Genomic DNA, 23,605 nt, shown 5'->3' on the forward strand with positions numbered 1-23,605 from the left:
CCCAGTCTTGGCCACCCTGCAACCACGTTTCTGTAATGGCCACCAAATCATACCCATTTGTAATGATTTGTGCCATCAACTCATTTACTTTATTTCGAATGCTGCGTGCGTTTAGGTAGAGTGTTTTAATACTAGTTTTTAAACCATGATTTTTAGTTTTGACCCCTCCTGCATTCAGTAGCCCTTTTTGTTTTTGTTTTTTGCCTTGGGTTTCTCTGCCCTCCACTTTTACTCATCTCCTTTCTGTCTTTTGCTTTTGTCTCCTTTTTGTTTCCCTCTGTCTCCCTGCATTGGTTCCCATCCCCCTGCCATATTAGTTTAACTCCTCCCCAACAGCACTAGCAAACACTCCCCCTAGGACATTGGCTCCGGTCCTGCCTAGGTGCAGACCGTCCGGTTTGTACTGGTGCCACCTCCCCCAGAACCGGTTCCAATGCCCCAGGAATTTGAATCCCTCCCTGCTGCACCAAATATGATGTAGTGGCAGCTCGGCAAGCTCAACGTTCAGGATATGGACAATGGAAATGAATGCATTACAACTACAAAATAATCTTCCTGAATCTCCATCTCAGGTTATCTTCTACAGATGGAGATAATGGTATTGGCCTCAAACTTGATCTACTTGCTATAATGTCCTTTTCTCTAATGGTTTCAAACAAGAATGATATTTCGTTGCAAGCAACCTTATTTCCTGACATTAATTCGGAAGATAGTCACCAACTGGAACAATATGCTTAGAAATCTTAGTTTCCACAGCCACCATGTTGAATACCAGGAAGTTTGGTGCTACAATAGATGCAATATTAACTGCAGCACGAGCTACTGCTCCTCCAGAGTAAATACACCACTTTATGTAGTGCCTAGATTTACCCTTTCTATACCTTTTACTATCTTGTATACCCCAAGATGTTCTCTCTCAGTATTTCCTTTTGAGGCTTAAAATATCTAATTTCTTCTGTCTTTCCTTGTGACTCTGCACTTAGACTGTAATATCCGTGTGCCTCTTCTCTGCATCAGCTCCAGGACTTGAAAGTGCCCCGTGTCTCAGTTACCGAACTGGACATAGTACTCAAGGTGTGGTCTAACCAGAACACTGTGCAGTTTGAACATGAACTCCACTGACATGTTCTTTACTGATCTGTATGTATAAAAGGGAGGAAAAAAAAACTGCAAATGCTGAATTCCGAAATAAAAACAGAAAATATGATATAATCACAAAACCAACTGTCAGTCAGTTTCTGTAAAGAAAAATGGACAAGTTAATGTTTAACTGCAACCCGTCAATTCTGACGACTAGTTATACCCAAAATGTCAACCGGCATGCTGACTGATCCGCTGTGTGTTTCTGGCAATTTCTATTTCAGTTTACCATCCTATTTGCTTTGATGATTGCTGTTCTACAGTGAATGAAGTCTACTAATACCTACAGATCTCTTTCAATGTCACCCTGAGCTGTTCTGAAGTTTAGTTCTGTTTCTTGCACTAAAAGTTCCGATTTATTCTGCAAAATTTTGCCACCACTCAAGAAGTATTTTCTTTTTTTCAATGCAATTCTGTTAAAGGACTGACATTCAATTATCTTGTGGAAGACTGTTCGTGGCAATGTTAACAAGCCTTCCACAATAATGCCAATTAAAGCATCCTGCCCCTTTGAGTCAATAGTGTGCTGAAATTAGATAGATTCCCCCCAGGGTACAAACTGTCCAATAAATCAGTATATTTTATATAGAGGGAGGGGAAAGATATTATATTTAAATGAACAAAACCTATTAACTTCATTTTTAATCCAGCAGCTACCTTGTTAAAAAGATATCAAAAGAAAGTTGATAATTCCATAATCTTGGGTTAGGCACAAAATGTGGGGCCATGCTCATTATCCTATTTGAGTTATTTATGCAGTTCACCTTTTTCTCTGGACCTCTGCTATGCCTTTAGCAAGGGTGAGATTGGATACCAACATAAATACAGAGTGAGGAGTCTGAGAACACTTCCATATTGCAACTCACCCTAGAGTGGGGAACAAATTCACGTCAAACTGCTCACTGTCAGTGGGATTTAAGTAAGAATACAGCAAACCACATTCTCTTTGTTTCAGACCTCATGTTCCAACCGTATCTTTTTTAATATGAACTAAAGTCTGACAGTGTCTTTGCTTCGAGATTTGGACTGCAAATGTAAACTAGGAGTCGAAAACAGACAACTTATGACCAGGCCAAAAATATTACTGAGTGAAGCAACTTGCATGGGAGGATTTAGGTGTGAATTCCAGGAGTTTGACACTGACGGGGGAAATGCGCAGGTCTCCCATTCACCCTCGCTAAAAGCCGTCGGCTTGCTCCCAATGTGGGGCCAGGCTCATTATGCTATTTGAAGTGAGAAGTCCATATCTGTAAGGGAGAATCAGAGGGTAGGAAAATTGAAGGCTTGGGGAGAGAGATGAAGTGAGAGATCTCCAAAATGTTTTTAATATTTCTCAGGAATCAAACAGCCAATCTTGGAAAGTTAATCAATCCCTCCGGGATCAGTTATCTTTGGCCTTTCTGGGGCCAGAGTAAGGCCCTTAAAAAGGAACTTATGCCAGGCTCAGCTGGCAAGAGTTCAGTTCAGACCTTATAACGGCATAATGGGAGGAATTTCTCGGGCCCTCCTCGACTAAAGGCTCACACTCGGCCATGGTTTCACAGGCATTGGCTCATCAACTTCATGGGCGGTCCCTCGTACTGAGGATGACTTGCTTTCACACCAAAAAGGGATGAGTTCACAGGTGTTTCAATGGAGGATCTGACATTCCAGGTCCCGAACTACACGTTGAAGGGTGGAAGATGCCTGTGCGTGGATTTTTTAACGTGCGGTGGCCGTTGCACACCAGCCACCACACGGGCTTGACAGAGCTAGGTCTTGGTCCAGTGGCGAGGATTAACCAAGACGACTGGAGACCAGCTCTGCTGCATGGATCTAGTGCGCACATATAGCACAGTGTGGGCTGGCACTCACCTCTCCTGGGCCCGCAGGCACAGCAGACCTGCGAACAACATGCATTGGTTACCCTATGGTCTCACACATGTGCCATTCTTCCTGTGTGAACTAAAACAGTGAATAACAATGGGGTTGAGTTGGAAGCATCCCAGCCAAGCCATGTCCTGCCCTCACCCAACAACCACACACTCAACACTTTCCAACAGCACTTATCAGGTAGTGCTCAAAATCTTGATGATTTTCCCCTCCCTAACTCAGGAACATGGAGACCAAATATAGCATATCTACATAACCTCAGCACAGATCAGCTAACTTTGCACAGACCAAAGAGTCTCATCGCATCAAGTCTTTTCATCTTCCTTTCACCTTGCAAGGAATCTACTCTAGAAATACAGTAGAGAGGCTGATACTTTACTCTTATCTCCTGCTCCAGGGAAGATTGAACGAAGTCTGGCTTTCTTGTTCTTCTCCTCAGGAACCAGTGGGAGAGGCTTGGAGCCGTGGTTAAGGGAAGATGAATCGCGATTATTACTGTTCATTCTCAAGGGAGGAGCTGGTGGTTTCTCTTCAGCATCAACACTATCTGACATCTTCAGCAGGCGTCACATGTATCTAGAAAGGAACATACACAGTATTATTTAATAGGGCATTACTTGCTGAAGCTCATTTACATGAAGCAAAGCACATGTTCAATGAGGAAACAACAAGATGAAGCATGACAAGGTTTGAGAAAAAAAAATCATCTATTTCTTCTTTGGGACATTTATCGGCCTATAACTACTTTGGACATTGTGGCAATTGCACTCTCTTTCCATCCCCACCCCACCCACTTCTTCCAAACGCAACTTAAAGTTGTTTCACAACACAGGTTACATTGCAAAAATGGAATCATCTTCGAAGCGTTCACCATATGCCTATTACAAAATGCCAACCTAGATTTACAACCCAGTGATAGGCTGATCAGTGTGCTTGAAGGGTGGGGGCAGGGGCAGGGGGGTGGTTGGGTGGTGTTGGAGAGAGTGTGAGCAGGAAAGAAGATCAATTTCAAATATAACTGCATTGGTATTATAATATAGAATGTTTCCTCCTTCCCCCCAACCTCCAAATATATCATTCACTTTGATGATTTAAAGTGAATGCACTAACACTGGACCATATTGTGCTGCACGATTCTGCAGGAAAACCATCTGTGTGCTACGAGCAGGATCATTTATGACGCCCATGTATGCTCCTGTACTTACTAACATGCAAACGATCATCAAAAACCCCAATTTACACTGCATTTCAAATACATTTATTTTTACTTATCACCATATAAATATAATTTAATAAGATTGGTTACAAACCTATTCCTGCACTTTAGCTTTCTCAGATCCAAGTGCAGCAGGAAGTTACATAGAATATACAGCACAGAAACAGGCCATTCAGCCCAACCTGTCCATGCCAGCGTTTATGCTCCACTCGAGTCTCCTCCTGACTATCCACATCTAAATCTATCAGCATAACCCTCTATTCCCTTCTCCTCATATGCTTGTCTCACCTCCCCTTAAATGCATCTATACTATTCGCTTCAACCACACCCTGTGGTACCCAGTTCCATATTCTCGCCACCTCTGGGTAAAGAATTTTCTTCTGAATTCCCTATTGGATTTCTTGGTGACTATTTTATATTGATGGTATTGTGTTCCTAACACAGATCAGACTGCACACAGGGAGGTTAAAGTAACAGTGACCTCAGTCTTTATTAAGACACTCCAGAGTGAGGAACAGGCCTTAGGGACCGGCTAATAGACAGTGCTCCCAAGAGATGCTGGGATCCCTTGGGACTTCAGGGGATGCGTTCCCTGGTGGCGGAACATGGGAGTGCATGCTTTACAGATACACAACATCACTCCCCCTCCAAAGTCAAAGTGAAAACTATTTACAAGTTGAGGCGGTCGGGAGCATTTCTTTCCTGGTGGACCGCCTCGGTACAAATGTCTGTTCTGGTGTGTTGGCTGTGCAGGGCTGCTAGGTGAGCCTGGCCTTGCTGGGCTGTTGGGCATGATGGGTTCGACTTCCTGGTCCGGGGTGGTGTCGTTGATCCTTTGGGTGTGTGTTGTGGGCTCGAAAAAGGTGGTGTCTGCTGTGGGTTGTTATGGGCAGTCTGTGAACCGCAGCCTCGTTTGGTCCAGGTGCTTTCTGCAAATTTGTCCATTGTATAGTTTGACTACAAACACCCTATTCCCTTCTTTAGCGATCACCGTGCCCGCGATCCACTTGGGACCATGTCCATAGTTTAGCACATACACAGGGTCATTCAGATCAATTTCCCATGACACAGTGGCGCGACCATCGTTTACATTTTGTTGCTGCCGCCTGCTCTCTACCTGATCATGCAGGTTGGGGTGAACCAGCGAGAGTCTGGTTTAAGTGTCGTTTTCATGAGTAGCTCAGCCGGGGGCACCTCTGTGAGCGAGTGGTGTCTCGTGCGGTAGCTGAGCAGTACTCGGGACAGGCGGGTTTGGAGTGAGCCTTCTGTGACTCGTTTGAGGCTCTGTTTGATTGTTTGTACTGCCCGCTCTGCCTGCCCATTGGAGGCTGGTTTAAACGGGGCCGAGGTGACATGTTTGCTCCCACTGCGGGTCATGAATTCTTTAAATTCAGCACTGGTGAAACATGGCCCGTTGTCACTGACCAGCATGTCAGACAGGCCGTGGTGGCAAACATGGCCCTCAGGCTTTCAATGGTGGTGGTGGCGGTACTTCCCGACATTATTTCACATTCAATCTATTTTGAAAAAGCATCCACCACCACCAGGAACATTTTACCGAGAAACGGGCCCACATAATCGACATGGATCCTCGACCATGCTCTGGAGGGCCAGGACCACAAACTTAGTGGTGCCTCTCTGGGCGCTTGGCTCAACTGAGCACACACGCTGCATTTGCCGTACATAGAAACATAGAACATAGAAAATAGGTGCAGGAGTAGGCCATTCGGCCCTTCTAGCCTGCACCGCCATTCAATGAGTTCATGGCTGAACATTCAACTTCAGTACCCCATTCCTGCTTTCTCGCCATACCCCTTGATCCCCCTACTAGTAAGGACCTCATCTAACTCCTTTTTGAATATATTTAGTGAATTGGCCTCAACAACTTTCTGTGGTAGAGAATTCCACAGGTTCACCACTCTCTGGGTGAAGAAGTTCCTCCGCATCTCGGTCCTAAATGGCTTACCCCTTATCCTTAGACTGTGACCTCTGGTTCTGGACTTCCCCAACATTGGGAACATTCTTCCTGCATCTAACCTGTCTAACCCCGTCAGAATTTTAAATGTTTCTATGAGGTCCCCTCTCATTCTTCTGAACTCCAGTGAATACAAGCCCAGTTGATCCAGTCTTTCTTGATAGGTCAGTCCCGCCATCCCGGGAATCAGTCTGGTGAACCTTCGCTGCACTCCCTCAATAGCAAGAATGTCCTTCCTCAGGTTAGGAGACCAAAACTGTACACAATACTCCAGGTGTGGCCTCACCAATGCCCTGTACAACTGTAGCAACACCTCCCTGCCCCTGTACTCAAATCCCCTTGCTATGAAGGCCAACATGCCATTTGCTTTCTTAACCGCCTGCTGCACCTGCATGCCAACCTTCAACGACTGATGTACCATGACACCCAGGTCTCTTTGCACCTCCCCTTTTCCTAATCTGTCACCATTCAGATAATAGTCTGTCTCTCTGTTTTTACCACCAAAGTGGATAACCTCACATTTATCCACATTATACTTCATCTGCCATGCATTTGCCCACTCACCTAACCTATCCAAGTCGCTCTGCAGCCTCACAGCAGCCTCCTCGCAGCTCACACTGCCACCCAACTTAGTGTCATCCGCAAATTTGGAGATACTACATTTAATCCCCTCATCTAAATCATTAATGTACAGTGTAAACAGCTGGGGCCCCAGCACAGAACCTTGCGGTACCCCACTAGTCACTGCCTGCCATTCTGAAAAGTCCCCATTTACTCCTACTCTTTGCTTCCTGTCTGACAACCAGTTCTCAATCCATGTCAGTACACTACCCCCAATCCCATGTGCTTTAACTTTGCACATCAATCTCTTGTGTGGGACCTTGTCGAACGCCTTCTGAAAGTCCAAATATACCACATCAACTGGTTCTCCCTTATCCACTCTACTGGAAACATCCTCAAAAAATTCCAGAAGATTTGTCAAGCATGATTTCCCTTTCACAAATCCATGCTGACTTGGACCTATCATGTCACCTCTTTCCAAATGCACTGCTATGACATCCTTAATAATTGATTCCATCATTTTACCCACTACCGATGTCAGGCTGACCGGTCTATAATTCCCTGTTTTCTCTCTCCCTCCTTTTTTAAAAAGTGGGGTTACATTGGCTACCCTCCACTCCATAGGAACTGATCCAGAGTCAATGGAATGTTGGAAAATGACTGTCAACGCATCCACTATTTCCAAGGCCACCTCCTTAAGTACTCTGGGATGCAGTCCATCAGGCCCTGGGGATTTATCGGCCTTCAATCCCATCAATTTCCCCAACACAATTTCCCGGCTAATAAGGATTTCCCTCAGTTCCTCCTCCTTACTAGACCCCCCGACCCCTTTTATAACCGGAAGGTTGTTCGTGTCCTCCTTCGTGAATACCGAACCAAAGTACTTGTTCAATTGGTCCGCCATTTCTTTGTTCCCCGTTATGACTTCCCCTGATTCTGACTGCAGGGGACCTACGTTTGTCTTTACTAACCTTTTTCTCTTTACATATCTGTAGAAACTTTTGCAATCCGTCTTAATGTTCCCTGCAAGCTTCTTCTCATACTCCATTTTCCCTGCCCTAATCAAACCCTTTGTCCTCCTCTGCTGAGTTCTAAATTTCTCCCAGTCCCCAGGTTCGCTGCTATTTCTGGCCAATTTGTATGCCACTTCCTTGGCTTTAATACTATCCCTGATTTCCCTTGATAGCCACGGTTGAGCCACCTTCCTTTTTTATTTTTATGCCAGACAGGAATGTACAATTGTTGTAGTTCATCCATGCGGTCTCTAAATGTCTGCCATTGCCCATCCACAGTCAACCCCTTAAGTATCATTCGCCAATCCATCCCAGCCAATTCACGCCTCATACCTTCAAAGTTAGCCTTCTTTAAGTTCTGGACCATGGTCTTTGAATTAACTGTTTCATTCTCCATCCCAATGCAGAATTCCACCATATTATAGTCACTCTTCCCCAAGGGGCCTCGCACAACGAGATTGCTAATTAATCCTCTCTCATTACATAACACCCAGTCTAAGATGGCCTCCCCCCTAGTTGGTTCCTCGACATATTGGTCTAAAAAACCATCCCTTATGCACTCCAGAAAATCCTCCTCCACCGTATTGCTTCCAGTTTGGTTAGCCCAATCTATGTGCATATTAAAGTCACCCATTATAACTGCTGCACCTTTATTGCACGCACCCCTAATTTCATGTTTGATGCCCTCCCCAACATCACTACTACTGTTTGGAGGTCTGTACACAACTCCCACTAACGTTTTTTGCCCTTTGGTGTTCTGCAGCTCTACCCATATAGATTCCACATCATCCAAGCTAATGTCCTTCCTAACTATTGCCTTAATCTCCTCCTTAACCAGCAATGCTACCCCACCTCCTTTTCCTTTTATTCTATCCTTCCTGAATGTTGAATACCCCTGGATGTTGAGTTCCCAGCCCTGATCATCCTGGAGCCACGTCTCCGTAATCCCAATCACATCATATTTGTTAACATCTATTTGCACAGTTAATTCATCCACCTTATTGCGGATACTCCTTGCATTAAGACACAAAGCCTTTAGGCTTGTTTTTTTAACACCCTCTGTCCTTTTAGAATTTTGCTGTACAATGGCCCTTTTTGTTCTTTGCCTTGGGTTTCTCTGCCCTCCACTTTTCCTCATCTCCTTTCTGTCTTTTGTTTTTGCCTCCTTTTTGTTTCCCTCTATCTCCCTGCATTGGTTCCCATCCCCCTGCCATATTAGTTTAACTCCTCCCCAACAGCACTAGCAAACACTCCACCGAGGACATTGGTTCCGATTCTGCCCAGGTGCAGACCGTCCGGATTGTACTGGTCCCACCTCCCCCAGAACCGGTTCCAATGCCCCAGGAATTTGAATCCCTCCCTGCTGCACCATTGCTCAAGCCACGTATTCATCTGAGCTATCCTGCGATTCCTACTCTGACTAGCACGTGGCACTGGTAGCAATCCCGAGATTACTACTTTTGAGGTCCTACTTTTTAATTTAGCTCCTAGCTCCTTAAATTCATTTCGTAGGACCTCATCCCTTTTTTTTACCTATGTCATTGGTACCAACGTGCACCACGACAACTGGCTGTTCTCCCTCCCTTTTTAGAATGTCCTGCACCCGCTCCGAGACATCCTTGACCCTTGCACCAGGGAGGCAACATACCATCCTGGAGTCTCGGTTGCGGCCGCAGAAACGCCTATCTATTCCCCTTACAATTGAATCCCCTATCACTATCGCTCGCCCACTCTTTTTCCTGCCCTCCTGTGCAACAGAGCCAGCCACGGTGCCATGAACTTGGCTGCTGCTGCCCTCTCCTGATGAGTCATCCCCCTCAACAGCACTCAAAGCAGTGTATCTGTTTTGCAGTGGGATGACCACAGGGGACCCCTGCACTACCTTCCTTGCACTACTCTTCCTGCTGGTCTTCCATTCCCTCGCTGGCTGTGGACCCTTCTCCTGCGGTAAGACCAACTCGCTACACATGATACTCACGTCATTCTCAGCATCGTGGATGCTCCAGAGTGAATCCACCTTCAGCTCCAACTCCGCAACGCGGACCGTCAGTAGCCGGAGGTGGACACACTTCCCGCACATGTAGTCGTCAGGAACACTGGTGTTGTCCCCGTGTTCCCACATGGTACAGGAGGAGCATATCACGTGACCGAGCTGTCCTGCCATGACTTAACCCTTAGATACACTTAAATTGCCGACAACAATGTTAAAAGTTACTGATTAATAAAGAAAAAGAAAAACTACTCACCAATCAGCAGCCAATCACTTACCACGTTGGCTGTGACGTCACCTTTTGATTTCTTTCTACTTCTTTTTGACTTCTCTCAGCTGGAGCTGCACAAGTCACGCCTCTCTGGACTCCCGCCTCTCTCGACGCTCCCCGGACTGCTGAGCCTTTTATAGGCCGCTGCCTCTCTGGACTCCCGCCTCTCTCGACGCTCCCCGGACTGCTGAGCCTTTTATAGGCCGCTGCCTCTCTGGACTCCCGCCTCTCTCAACGCTCCCCGGACTGCTGAGCCTTTTATAGGCCGCTGCCTCTCTCGACTCCCGCATCTCTCGACGCTCCCCGGACTGCTGAGCCTTTTATAGGCCGCTGCCTCTCTCGACTCCCGCGTCTCTCGACGCTCCCCGGACTGCTGAGCCTTTTATAGGCCGCTGCCTCTCTCGACTCCCGCGTCTCTCGACGCTCCCCGGACTGCTGAGCCTTTTATAGGCCGCTGCCTCTCTCGACTCCCGCGTCTCTCGACGCTCCCCGGACTGCTGATCCTTTTATAGGCCGCTGCCTCTCTCGACTCCCGCCTCTCTAAGTCAGAGTCGATACCAGGCCACCACACGTGGGATCTGGCTATCACTTTCATCATTACTATATCCGGGTGTGTGCTGTGGAGATCCGAGAGAACATCTCCCTACCCTTTTTGGGTAGCACTACGTGGTTACCCCACAACAGGCAGTCTGCCTGAATGGACAGCTCGTCCTTTCGCCGCTGGGCTGGAACGGCTTGATTAGCTCTTGCATTTCAACGGGGATGCTGGCCCAGCTCCCATGCAGTACACAGTTTTTTTACTAGGGACAGCAGAGGATCTTGGCTGGTCCAAGTCCTAATCTGGCGGGTTGTGACAGGTGATTTATCATTTTCAAATGCTTCCATCATCATCAACAAGTCTGCGGGCTGCACCACCATCAACAAGTTTGCAGGCTGTGCCATTTCCACTCCCGTGGTGGGCAATGGCAGCCGAATGAGAGCATCCGCACAGTTCTCGGTGCCTGGCCTGTGGTGGATGGTATAGTTATACACTGATAGCGCGAGTGCCCACCTTTGTATGCGGGCTGTGGCATTAGTATTTATCCCCTTGTTTTCAGCGAAGAGGGATGTGAGGGCCTTGTGATCGTTTTCCAGCTCAAATTTGAGACCAAACAGGTACTGATGCATTTTCTTTACCCCGAACACACATGCTAATGCCTCTTTCTCAATCATGCTGTAGGCCCTCTTGGCCTAAGACAAGCTCCTGGAGGCATAGGCGACAGGTTGCAGCTTCCCCGCAACATTAGCTTGTTGTAATACACACCCGACTCCATACGACAACGCATCACATGCTAGCACAAGTCTTTTACACAGGTTATACAATACAAGCAGCTTGTTGGAGCATAAAATGTTTCTGGTTTTCTCAAAAGCAATTACTTGTTTTTTTTCCCCATACCCAGTTCTCACCTTTACACAATAACACATGTAGGGGCTCTAAGAGGGTGCTTAACCCCTGTAGGAAGTTACCAAAATAGTTGAGGAGTCCCAGGAACGACCGCAGCTCCGTGACGTTGTGTGGCCTGGGCGCATTCCTGATAGCCTCTGTCTTGGCATCTGCGGGCCAAATGCCATCCGCCGCGAACTTTCTCCCCAAAAACTCCACTTCTGTTGCCACGAAGACGCATTTCAACCTCCTCAGCCGCAGCCCTACGCGATCCAGTCGCTGGAGGACCTCCTCCAGGTTTTGTAGGTGCTCGACGGTGACCCGACCTGTGACCAATATGTTGTCTTGAAAAACTACCGTGCATGGTACCGACTTGAGTAGGCTCTCCATGTTTCTCTGGAAGATCGCTGCAGCCGACCGAATTCCAAACGGACATCTGTTGTAGATGAACAACCCCTTGTGCGTGTTGATGCAGGTGAGGCCCTTCGAAGACTCCTCCAGCTCCTGCGTCATGTAGGCCGAAGTCAGGTCGAGCTTGGTGAACGTCTTGCTACCTGCCAGTGTCGCATATAGGTCGTCTGCCTTAGGTAGCGGGTATTGGTCCTGTAGCGAGAAACGATTAATAGTTACTTTATAATCGCCGCAAATCCTGACCGTGCCATCACTTTTGAGTACTGGAACAATCGGGCTGGCCCACTCGCTGAATTCCACTGGGGAGATGATGCCCTCGCATTGCAGCCTGTCCAGCTCGATTTCCACTCTCTCCGTCATCCTGTGAGGTGCCGATCGCTCCTTGTGTTGGATGCGTCGTGCCTCTGGGACCAAGTGGATCCGCACCTTTGCCTCTGAAAAGTTTCCAATGCCTGGCTCAAAAAGGGAAGAAAATTTGTTAAGAACCTGGGTACATGAGGCCTCATCGACATGTGATAGCGCTCAGATGTCATCCTAGTTCCAGCGGATTTTGCCCAGCCAGCTCCTTCCAAGCAGTGTGGGGCCATCGCTCGGGACAATCCAGAGTGGCAGTTCATGCACCGTGCCCTCGTAGGTGAACGTGACCATGGCGCTGCCCAGGACAGTGATAAGCTCTTTGGTGTACGTTCTCAGTTTCGTGTGGATGGGGCTCAGGGCTGGTCTGAGTGCCTTGTTGCACCACAGTCTCTCAAACATCTTTTTACTCATGATGGATTGGCTAGCGCCAGTGTCCAGTTCCATGGCTACAGGTGAGCCATTCATTTTTACATTTAGCATTATAGGTGGACATTTCGTCAAAAATGTGTGCACCCCATGTACTTCAGTATCTGCCTCTTCTCTCTGAGGCTCGAAATTGCTTTGATCCACCATGGACCGATCTTCGTCTGCCACGTGGTGGTTAGCAGGTTTTGCAGAGCTTGCAGCTCATTTGCAAACTCGTTGGAGGTGCCCCATTGTTCCACAGCTCTTGCAAACATACCCTTTGAAGCAGCATGAATAAGCTGAATGGAAGCCTCCAAAACGCCAACAAGGTCTGAATTGCCTTGCATTCGTCCTTTGTTGCGGACTCTGAGTCATCTGGGTCGCCAGAGGCCTGCTGGCAGTTGCAGACTCATGTTTTCTGCCCTGTACATTTCTGCTCACAAACATAATTCCAGTTAATTTATGAACATTGCTAGCACTTGTGTGCTGAGAGATTTGTTTGGTGTTATCACTGGTAGACATAAACGCCTGTGCTATCACAATGGCCTTGCTGAGGGAAGGTGTCTCTACAGTCAAAAGTTTTCGTAGGATGGCCTCGTGGCCAATGCCCAGTACAAAAAAAGTCTGAGCATTTGCTCCAGGTAGCCATCAAACCCACTTCCTGACCTTCAGATCGCTGGCATCTGTAGAACCGATACCTCGCTATCAGCACGCTCTCCCTCGAGTTAAGATGCTCCCGAACCAGTGTACACAGCTCCTCTTACGACTTATCTGTGGGTTTCACCGGAGCCAGAAGATTCTTCATGAGGCTGTAGGTCGATGCCCCGCAGACCGTGAGGAGGACCGCTCTCCTTTTTGCAGCGGTTCCTTCTCCGTCCAGCTCATTGGATACAAAGTACTGGTCTAGCCGTTCGACATAGGCTTCCCAGTCCTCACCCTCCGAGAACTTCTCCAGGATGCCCATAGTTTGCTGCATCTTTGCGTTGGATTCGTATACTCGTCGCCAGTTATTGTGTTCCTAACACAGATGAGACTGCACACAGGAAGGTTAAAGTAACAGTGACCTCAGTTTTTATTAAGACATTCCAGAGTGAGGAACAGGCCTTAGGGGCCGGCTTATATACAGTGCTCCCAACGGATGCTGGGATCCCTTGGGACTTCAGGGGATGTGCCCCCTGGTGGTGGAACATGGGAGTGCATGCTTTACAGATACACAACAAATGGCCTCTAGTTAATGCTCTTCCCTACGTGGAAACATTCTCTCTATATCCACTATCGAAACCTTTCATAATTTTAAAAACCTCCATTAGGTCACCCTTCAGCCTTCTTTTTCAAGAGAAAAGAGAAAAGAGACCCAGCCTATTCATCCTTTCCTGATAGTATAACTGTTGCATTTCTGGCATCATCCTTGTAAATCTCTGCACCCTCTCCAGTGCCTCTATATCTTTTTTATAATGCATTAGAATCTTGCATAGTGTACGTGGGACAGAAGAGATCAGAGAAACGGGACAAATCTTTGGGGGGAAATAGAGGGAATACCATCTTTATATCATTTATGAACTAAAACTACAGTTCCATACCAGGATAACAGCAAGAATACAAATTGGTTTAGTTTGTGCCAACAGGTACTGCGTATTCAGGGAAATGTTATGGCTTTGGGTTTCTCTAATTATCCTTTGGGTTCAACCATAAACAATAATTTGTATTGTCATGGGCTTCACCCAAATTCATCTCTGAAGGGACGTGAATAATCACAGGCAGATTTTAAAAGAAAATGCTGAATAATTCCAGGGGGAAAGGCTCTGTCAGCCAAATGTTACCCAACGTCCAAACTCAAATATCGATAAATTTAGATAGGAATTAAATGCACATGCTTTGGCAATGTCTCAAAACATTGTCTCATTAATCCTATGGAATATCCCAGACTCATCACCCTGCATGCAGAACATTGATTTGCAAAAACTGGTGTTGACGGAATGGAAATATTTTAATAAAGCAAAATTAACTTTCTCATCAGTTTCTTCGGATGCAACCCCTTTTGTATGTCAAACTGTATCAGCATTACTTTCAATTCGATAGCTGTCCTTATTAAAATGATTATTCCTTTAGCTTGGGAACTAGGAATTGTCATCTGTGCAAATGCCACTAGTCAGCCTTAAATAATGTTGGTTCCAGTCTTTGGTGGATAACCTTTAGATTTTGCTCAGTGAGCAAGGAAAATGCTCACACAATTTTCACCTTTTGAAAGTTTTACTTCAGGTTATTGACTTCCCTTTGGAGCCCTGGTAAGTACAGCTTATAAAATGTACATGCTGTATTATGAGTAGGCTTGTTGAGCAGAATGGCTTTTTCTCATTTCATACTTTGTAAAAATTATAAATACTCTACTTAAATCAGATCAGCACTGTCACTACCCGCTTAAGGTATTATTTCTGAGACTGCCAGCTCGCTTATATCTGCAGTTATACTGTTGGCATTAATAGTATATCAGTAGCATTTTTTACAATGATACAATATACAGTACCAGTTATACTGTCCACTTGCAAATCAGAGAAGGCAGAGTTCCGTTCTTAAATGCATGCACAGAAATCGGTTCATCTGTCTTTAACTGCCAGTGATATTGTTAAAGTTAGAAAGAAGCTCTTTAAAATTTTAAGCTTAACATTTAGTATTAAAGATGGTTCAGCGAACCACCTGAAAAAAAAACATTAAAAATTGTGGATTCACATCAGTTGCTGTTATACTGTAACTGGTGCATATTGGATGTGCTTATCTACATTAATACAGTGAGTACACTTCAAAAAGTAATTCATTGGCTGTGGAGCACGTGGGGACATCCTGAGGACTAAAAGGCGCTATATGAATTCAAATTCTTTCCCCTCCAGGTAGTCTTGCACCATTTCAAAAAGTATTCATTACCGTGACTGTCACACAGCTCTTACATTGACCACCTTGCTTTGGTGCAACATAAAACTGCTTTGCACAGATGAAAGTTGTGCCATACAACTATTTGATCAAATGTGTATTAGTGAGAACATGTGTTACAAAATCTCCCAAGTTCAGCCTGAACAGCAGTAACTGTCTCACTGCTTCCATTTCTGGGCATTCGACTCAATGCATCCTTTACAGTTTTCTCCCAAGTTTCATATTTTCCATCTAGGAAAATTCTCTGATGTGTGGTCTGAAATGTAAAACATGCTGCATAACCATGTCATTGCCACACAAGGACTTAACTGTAAAGTACTACACTTAGCAGAACCCTCGACAGTAAAGGTGATTGGGAGAGTTTGGAAATGAGTCCAACTACCCAAGGTATAGAATCAATTGCCACTCTGCATTATCCCCTTCAAAGGGATCATGATAATATGGGCTGTTACGCTCCAGCTCCTTTGCCATATCACTTACTATTCTCTAGCCAAGAGGGTGGGCAGGTGAACCCTTCATAAAAAATGGATTAACACCCTTCTCACAGTGTCAGCGCCAAGTGAAGGTTAGACAACCCTCAGATACTTCTCTTTCTTCTACAGCTAATTACGTGGAGAGATGGTGTCTTACTTCCACGTGCCACCTCAAGCAAATGGCAAAAGGTTCATCATGCACCCACTATTGCATCACTTCCCTGTGGAGTCACTCGAGCAAAAGTGATGCATATGTTTCCTTCCTCTCCAAATAGAAAAGGTTCGCTAACGTTTTTACAAAGATAGTGACCATTTAGAAATTGATTCCTGCATTTGTGCAGTTGTGCATTAGCAAACTATTGTTCAAAGGCATTTTAACAGGTCCCGCTATGTACTGCACATCAATTTGCTGCTGTATGTTTGTTAATATTACAATAATGAAAATTAAAGTACTGGATTTGAAACATCTCGATTATAGGTAGTGTGGCAATCTGTACATTTATGTACAGCTAGAGGCACAGCAGTGCTCTCTACGGATAAGGATGGGACAAATTTACTGATACTATTGAATCCTGGCTAATACCTTTTATCCAGTCTCCAATGACAGGCTAAATAACATTCAGCATTGGAGTGAGCATTTGTATACATGACAGCGTACATCTGGTAAGCATTTGTTCTGCACAAGAAGAGTAAAAAATAATCTTCAAAGATCTGTCTGGAGCTGGAGTGTGTGTGGAAACAAGTTAAGATTAATTTGCAGACCGACAACTAATGATTTTCAGTAAATATTTTAGTTCCCATTTAATTTCTTTTCCTCGTCCTTTGGGAAATGGTTTATGGAGTGGAACCAGGTGGTTGAGTCACAGGATGAGCGGCCTCTTTTTACCATATTGTGTGCAAGAAATCCCAGGGTGATTTATCGTAAGCTTTTCTCTTCATCCCTCTAAACAAAAAGTAAGGATTTCTATATACTCAACCCCCAGGACAGTCGAAATTCAGCAGGTGAGGGATTTGGGGTTTGTGGCATATCCTAATGCTTAGTGATTAAGAAGCAGCAATACCACAATGTGTTGCATCATCAGCTGCATGGAGTGTCAATTTTACCCATTAGCAGATTTAAACATACACATACTTCCCTGCGAATGTCAAGTGTAAACATGGAATCATAGAAACTTACAGCCCAGAAAGAGGCCGTGCTGGCCGACAAAGAGATATCCAGTTTAATCCCACTTTCCAGCTCTTGGTCCGTAGCTTTGCAGGTTACGGCACTTCAAGTGCACATCCAAGTACTTTTTAAATGTTGTGAGGGTTTCTGCCTCTACCACCCTTTCAGGCAGTAAGTTCCAGACCCCCAGCACCCTCAGGGTGAAAAAAATTCCCCTCAAATCTCCTATCAATTATTTTAAATCTATGCTCCCTGGTTATTGACCCCTCTGCTAAGGGAAATAGGTTCATTCTATCCACTCTACATACGCCCCTCATAATATTTTATGCCTCAGCCTCCTCTGTTCCAAAGAAAACAACCCAGCCTATCCAATCTTTCCTCATAGCTAAAATTCCCCTATACAGGCAACATCCTCATAACTCTCCTCTCTACCCTCTCTAGTGCAATCACATCTTTCCTATAATGTGCTGACCAGAACTGCACACAGTACTCTAGCTGTGGCCAAACATGTTATACAGTTCAAGCATAACCTTGCTGAGCAACATTGATCAAGGGTGTGGAAAAATTTACATGATAGACTCTACCAGGCGAAGGAGAGCATCATGGAGATAAAAACAGAGGCAACAAGGGTAAGGAGAAAAAAAAACAGGATTTTATTATACAGTGACTACATAAAAATGCTACAATAAACAGTCCTTAAAATGATCAGCTACTCCCTTTTTTGCTACTAAAAGCAAATGGACATCTCTCTGAACCGTGCCTTCTGATTTTTGCTGAGAAAGACCTCTACACACCATTTATTCACAGCGTGTGTCAGACTGCCAGAGTTACTTAATTAGATCAAACATTGATATATTACAGAAAGATGCACAAACTGGGAAATATTTTGCCATCTGCTATATTCAAAATACAGATTTATATAACAGGAAGTCAAGTATTTCAAATCGCATCTCTCCAGCAGGACCACTTTCATAGAGATTACCAATAAAGTTAGTACAACACATAGGTCACACATTTGCAAATTGTAGCAGTTTGCAATCAGCCACAATTACAATGCCACATCTATGCCAGAGTAAAGACTTGTTCAGGTAGGTGAATCACCAATCAGGTCTGATCAGGAACAGAACATTGATGATACCATTACATCAGCAGCAGTACTTGGCATGAGCATAACTCTCCCATGATTGCTAACTGTAGGTCTTGCTAAATATTATATGTGGTTGGGCTCTCCTCTTTATATAGTAAAGACATTCATGAATGCATATTCATAAACCAGCAAACTGCACTGAAAAGGAAAAGAACTGGATCCAGTTGCATTTCTAATTTCACTTTTTGTAAAATCTTAGTGATTTTATTACTATTTGTTAGGGTTGCAACTTATTCTAATTGCAGAGAAAAAAAAGAGCTAGATGATTATTTGATTATAAGAGATTGGAGTTAAGTATAGGCATAGGTCATATATTCTTTACAGAACCCTGATGTTGGGTCCTGATGATGTCATTAGATGCTGATTTATATATGTGAATTAGGACCCTGCTGGTTTAACTGCCCACATGCCCAGTTTGTGATGCCCAGTGGGGGCAAAGTTTCAGAATAAGGGGTCGCCCATTTAAGATGGCAATGAGGAGGAATTTCTTCTCTCAGAGGGTCATGAATCTTTGGAATTCTCGACCCCAGAGAGCTGTGAAGGCTGGATTAGTGAATATATTTAAAGTGGAGATAAACAGATTTTTGACTGATAAGGGAATCAAGAGTCATGGGGAGCGGGCAGGGAAGTGGAGTTGAGGCCAGGATCAGATCAGCCATGACCTTATTAAATGGCGGAGCAGGCTCGAGGGGCCAAATGGCCTACTCCTGCTCCTATTTCTTATGTTCTTTCTGCTGGGCAGGTATAGTTAAACCCCCCCATTATATTTTATTCTGTTGTTGATATTCTTATTATCTCTTCTGCAATCTCTCAGGTCCATCGGTCTACTTGCCACTGCACATCATTGACCCAAAAGCAAGAGCAGGACATTTAGTGTCAAAGGTCGCTCCTTTCTACCAGCGGCATTTGTTGGCTGATCAGCAGCAATTACAATTCAAGTGGAACAAGAACAACAATCAAGATTTCCTTCATCTCTTTCTCTCCCTTTAAGAAACACAGATTGGTTCACTCTCAATCAGCACTTATCTTACTGGAAATGGACAATGCAGCTGATAATGTGCAGCATTGAGACCAACAGCAATCACAAGATCTTAGACATCACGATCAGCAGTGAGCTCAGCTGCTGGACTCACGAGCACTAATTCATTTCAAATCATTTAGGTGATCATCATTCAAGGAACTTTTCCCGACTTTCGTTAAATATAATGAGGAACTCTTCAAATATTTGTCAGATTTTACAAACCTATAACCCTTCAAACAAAAAAATAGGACCCCCCCCCCCCACCAATTGGGATGGATGGGGTAGAGAGGAAATGGAATAATATGCTCAGAACAAGATAGTGAGCAGCATATATTTCAAAAAGGAGAATGGTAAAACTACGTCGAAATACTTCCTGGTTATAAAGTCATAGCTCAAATTACAATCTGTGCTGACTAGCCTTACATTGCATAGAAAACAGAACTTAAGGGTAAATTATTGCACAATCTTAAATGCCTATTAGTCCCTCTATATTGTACTCAATACTTTGATGCCTCTTTGCTGCTACCAATGACAGTCAAGAGCTTGGTGAAAAGCACTATCATGCAATACCTGGCAGGGATGCTGTCTCTGGATGAGTTGAGATGTTACGAAGTTCTTTTGGGAGCCGCTCAGCCATCGACAACAAGTGTAAATGTTATCACCACTGGTGCCAATTTTTTTTTGGCCACAAGATGCACAATCGTCTCAACCCACTTGTTTTACATCTCTGGTTCACTGGACAATTGGTGAGTTGTAAATTACATTTCCAACAAGCTCTTCGTCTTCATTTAAAACCAGATCTCACTGGCAGAGTCACAGCTCCCACAATTTCTTGTGCCGTATGCACAACTATATAAAAGTCATCTCAAACCTTGCTCTTAGATGGCTCTGTAATCGGAGTCAGTAGCAAAGTCACCTGCTTCAGCCTAATACCTCGCTACACCATATCCTGGTCAGCAGTGCTGTTCCCTGCTTGCTGCCTTTATGCAGCTGTTTATCTGCTGCCATCGACACTAAATAAAAATCATCTTATCAATTGCGTCACCAAATTTTCCTTTTGTGTGTGAGTGTCTGTTTCTAATTCAGCCCAAAACGTCATCCTCACTGCCCAACTTTACAAAGGCGCGCCAATGAATTTAACCGTTAAGCCCCCATTAAGGGGCGGTTTGCTATAGCAAGGGGTTAAATCTGACGTTTTCTCACATAATAGATTAAAAGTATCTTCTACACTTGTAACAGCTCTCATTGTAAGTCAATTGTTTCAAAAATGGTATATAATTGAGACATATGAACTATAGAGTGAATTGAGTTATCCTGGCTAAAATCCTCCCAGAACCACATTGCAAGGCCCAATTCCCATGCAGTGAGCACGGCCAGCTAATAAATCTCTTTTGGATATTCTCTTGAGCACTGAGTCTTGCGCAGATAACGTGATGAAGAATATCACCTTTAAGTAACTGCTACTCAAAAGTAAAGAGATGTGCCCATATATGTTGCTAACAACTGCTGCATCCTTTTTAAAAGGCTCAAAAATGGTTCACAAGGTTTTCAGCCTTTGCAATGGGTATGCAGGTGGGAAGAAGTGATGGTCCAAACTAAAAGGATTGAAAATCCAATATGAAAGTATGAATGAAGTCTCTGGAGAAGTGGTGGAGCGGCACTGTTCCCAACCCATATGATCGCTGGAAGGTTGCCCCATTTACAACTCAAGGGCTTATCAAAGGATGGCACTGTGCTATTCCTGGCACAGGGTGGCATGCATGTCCAACATCGTCCACAGTACATGTAGGATTTGGGAACAAATGCAGGAGAAGATAGCATACTTTAAGGAATCTGGCTAGGTAGATACCATGTACCAGGTAGATGACCCAAAATTGCATGCTAATACATTGCCTGTCAACCAGTTCCCTATTTACTGCTCACCTATGTCAAATTTGCATCTTGCAATTCTATAAGTGCATCTCATGCATATTGCAGCAAGAACACAGTCAAGGTGCAACGTACTTGCATTTTCAAGGGTTTCACGCATCAAAGGACAAACACAAACCTGATTACTTACTGACAGCCAAGATGAATTTCAGGATAGTCCATTGTTAGTCATCTGAACTTACCTCTGAACTTTGGATATCGCATCAGTGTGGTGACATTGGGCAAGTGTGTCACACTACTCATTGTAAAAGGAGATTAAAGTGTTGCCCATGCTGACCAAAGCATCAGTCACCTGTTTGATCCATCTGTGAGCAAGACATCACCTAATATTATACTGCTAGCCAGGAATAGGCATAACATTCGAGGGCAGTTGCCAACAACCACTGGCAGTGCCACCCCATGGTGCAAGTCATTCTGTAAATGACAAAGCTCTGTCCTATTGAGCTGGAGCAAGGTGATCTTGTGGTTCTTGATCATTGACAGGAAGTGTGCCCAGGTCTGTTTAGAATGTTTTATTTTACCGTGTACCAACTAAACAATGACATACTGCATTTGAGGTGCTTTAAAAACAAACCTGCCTAAATTTGCAGAGGTGGGGAGGGAAATAAATTGAAAGAAAAATTTCAGAAATACTGAAAAAAAAGTCCAAAATAACTGTAATGTAAACATTGCAACAAAAAAATTACAACATGCAATTTGAGCTCCTTTGCCCTTAGGGCATCCCTTGCTCCCATTCCAGAAGGAAAAAAACAAACCAGACACACACATTGTGTGTTCAGTCAAATATTTTTGCATCTCATCAGGGTTCATACTGGGCTTATGCCTAAAATGCAGGACAAGCTCACTAAATGCAGGAAAGCATGGAATTGCATCCCAGAAACAAATTAGCACAGAACATGCTCTGCCAATTCAACGTTCCTTCTGCGCCGGTTGGGAACATGCTCTCCCAGTGCACAAATCTTTTGCTGTTGTCCCGTGGCTGGTTTGGTGTCAAATTTTATTTCCAGGAATACAAAATTATCTACCCATTACATAAGGCCAATCCTCCACTGTGTTAATATGGAATGAGTGATTCAATCAGGAGAACTTGATCAACTCTTATCTGAGTTAATGAATTTCCCTCACCTGTGGAATATGTTATCTGGTTCACAATTCCCCACAGACTATCCACTCTGAAAGCACTGGGTTCGAGAGAGGTCATCATGTAGTAAGAATGTTCACGCAATAAAAAACACACATCAGTGTAAGGTTGAGAGAGCCTGAGAAACTGGTTGCTCAGGGCTGACTCGTTAGATAAAATGATAGTATCCTGGCAATTATATCAGAGTTCAAATTACAGGTGCAAGAGGTGGGGATGCAAGAAACCATCTCTCCAATTCTCCTTGAGGCTCAACCAAGGAGGGGCACTGAAGCTGTCAGCAGACTGCATCATCCTGCTCTCCCATTGCAGTTTGCTAAATCTGCCAAGAGTTCTGAGCAATAATTACATTCCATAGAATTACATAGGATATACAGCACAGAAACAGGCCATTCGGTCCAACCAGTTCATGCCGGCGTTTATGCTCCACTCGAGCCTCCTCCCATCTTTCCTCATTTAAATTTATCATAACCCTCTATTCCCTTCTCCCTCAAATGCTTGTCTATCCTCCTCTTAAGTGCATCTATACTATTCACTTCAACCACTCCCTGTGGTAGCGAGTTCCACATTCTCACCACTCTTTGGGTTTCTTCTGAATTCCCTATTGGATTTCTTGGTGACTATCTTATATTGTTGGCCTCTAGTTATACTCTTCCCCACAAGTGGAAACACTCTCTTTGTATCCACTCTATCAAAACCTTTCATAATTTTAAAGACTTCTATTAGATTACCACTCAGTCTTCTTTTTTCAAGAGAAAAGAGACCCAGCCTGTTCATCCTTTCCTGATATGTATATCTTCGCATTTCTGGTATCATCCTTGTAAATCTTCTCTGCACCTTCTCCAGTACCTCTATATCCTTTTTATAAAATGCGGCCAGAACTGTACACATTATCTAAATGTGGTCTAACCCAGGTTTGATACAGATTTAGCATAACTTCCCGACTTTGCAATTCTCTCTAGAAATAAACCCTAGTGCTTGGCTTACTTTTTTTATGGCCTTGCTAACCTGTGTCGCAACGTTTAGTGATTTGTGTATTTGTACTCCGAGATTCCTTTGTTCCTCTACCGCACCTAGACTCACACCCTACCAAAATGTAACACCTCAGATTTATCTGTGTTGAACTTCATTTGCCAATTATATGCCCATTCTGCAAGTTTATTGATGTCCTCC

At 44.4% G+C, this 23,605-nt stretch overlaps 1 protein-coding gene across 4 annotated transcripts in view; it reads right to left on the reverse strand.

The window, feature by feature from the left end:
* Positions 1–23,605, reverse strand: part of LOC139265612 (serine/threonine-protein kinase PAK 3) — a 261,203-nt gene that overhangs the window by 102,762 nt on the left and 134,836 nt on the right. For all 4 annotated transcript variants that reach the window (XM_070882746.1, XM_070882745.1, XM_070882749.1 and 1 more), the window contains exon 2: positions 3,392–3,588. In XM_070882746.1, coding sequence (XP_070738847.1) covers positions 3,392–3,566 — 175 coding nt within the window. In that variant the 5' untranslated portion in view covers positions 3,567–3,588. The remainder of the gene's footprint in view (positions 1–3,391; positions 3,589–23,605) is intronic.

Source organism: Pristiophorus japonicus, chromosome 6 (assembly GCF_044704955.1).
Source record: "Pristiophorus japonicus isolate sPriJap1 chromosome 6, sPriJap1.hap1, whole genome shotgun sequence".
Taxonomy (NCBI): Eukaryota; Metazoa; Chordata; class Chondrichthyes; family Pristiophoridae; genus Pristiophorus; species Pristiophorus japonicus.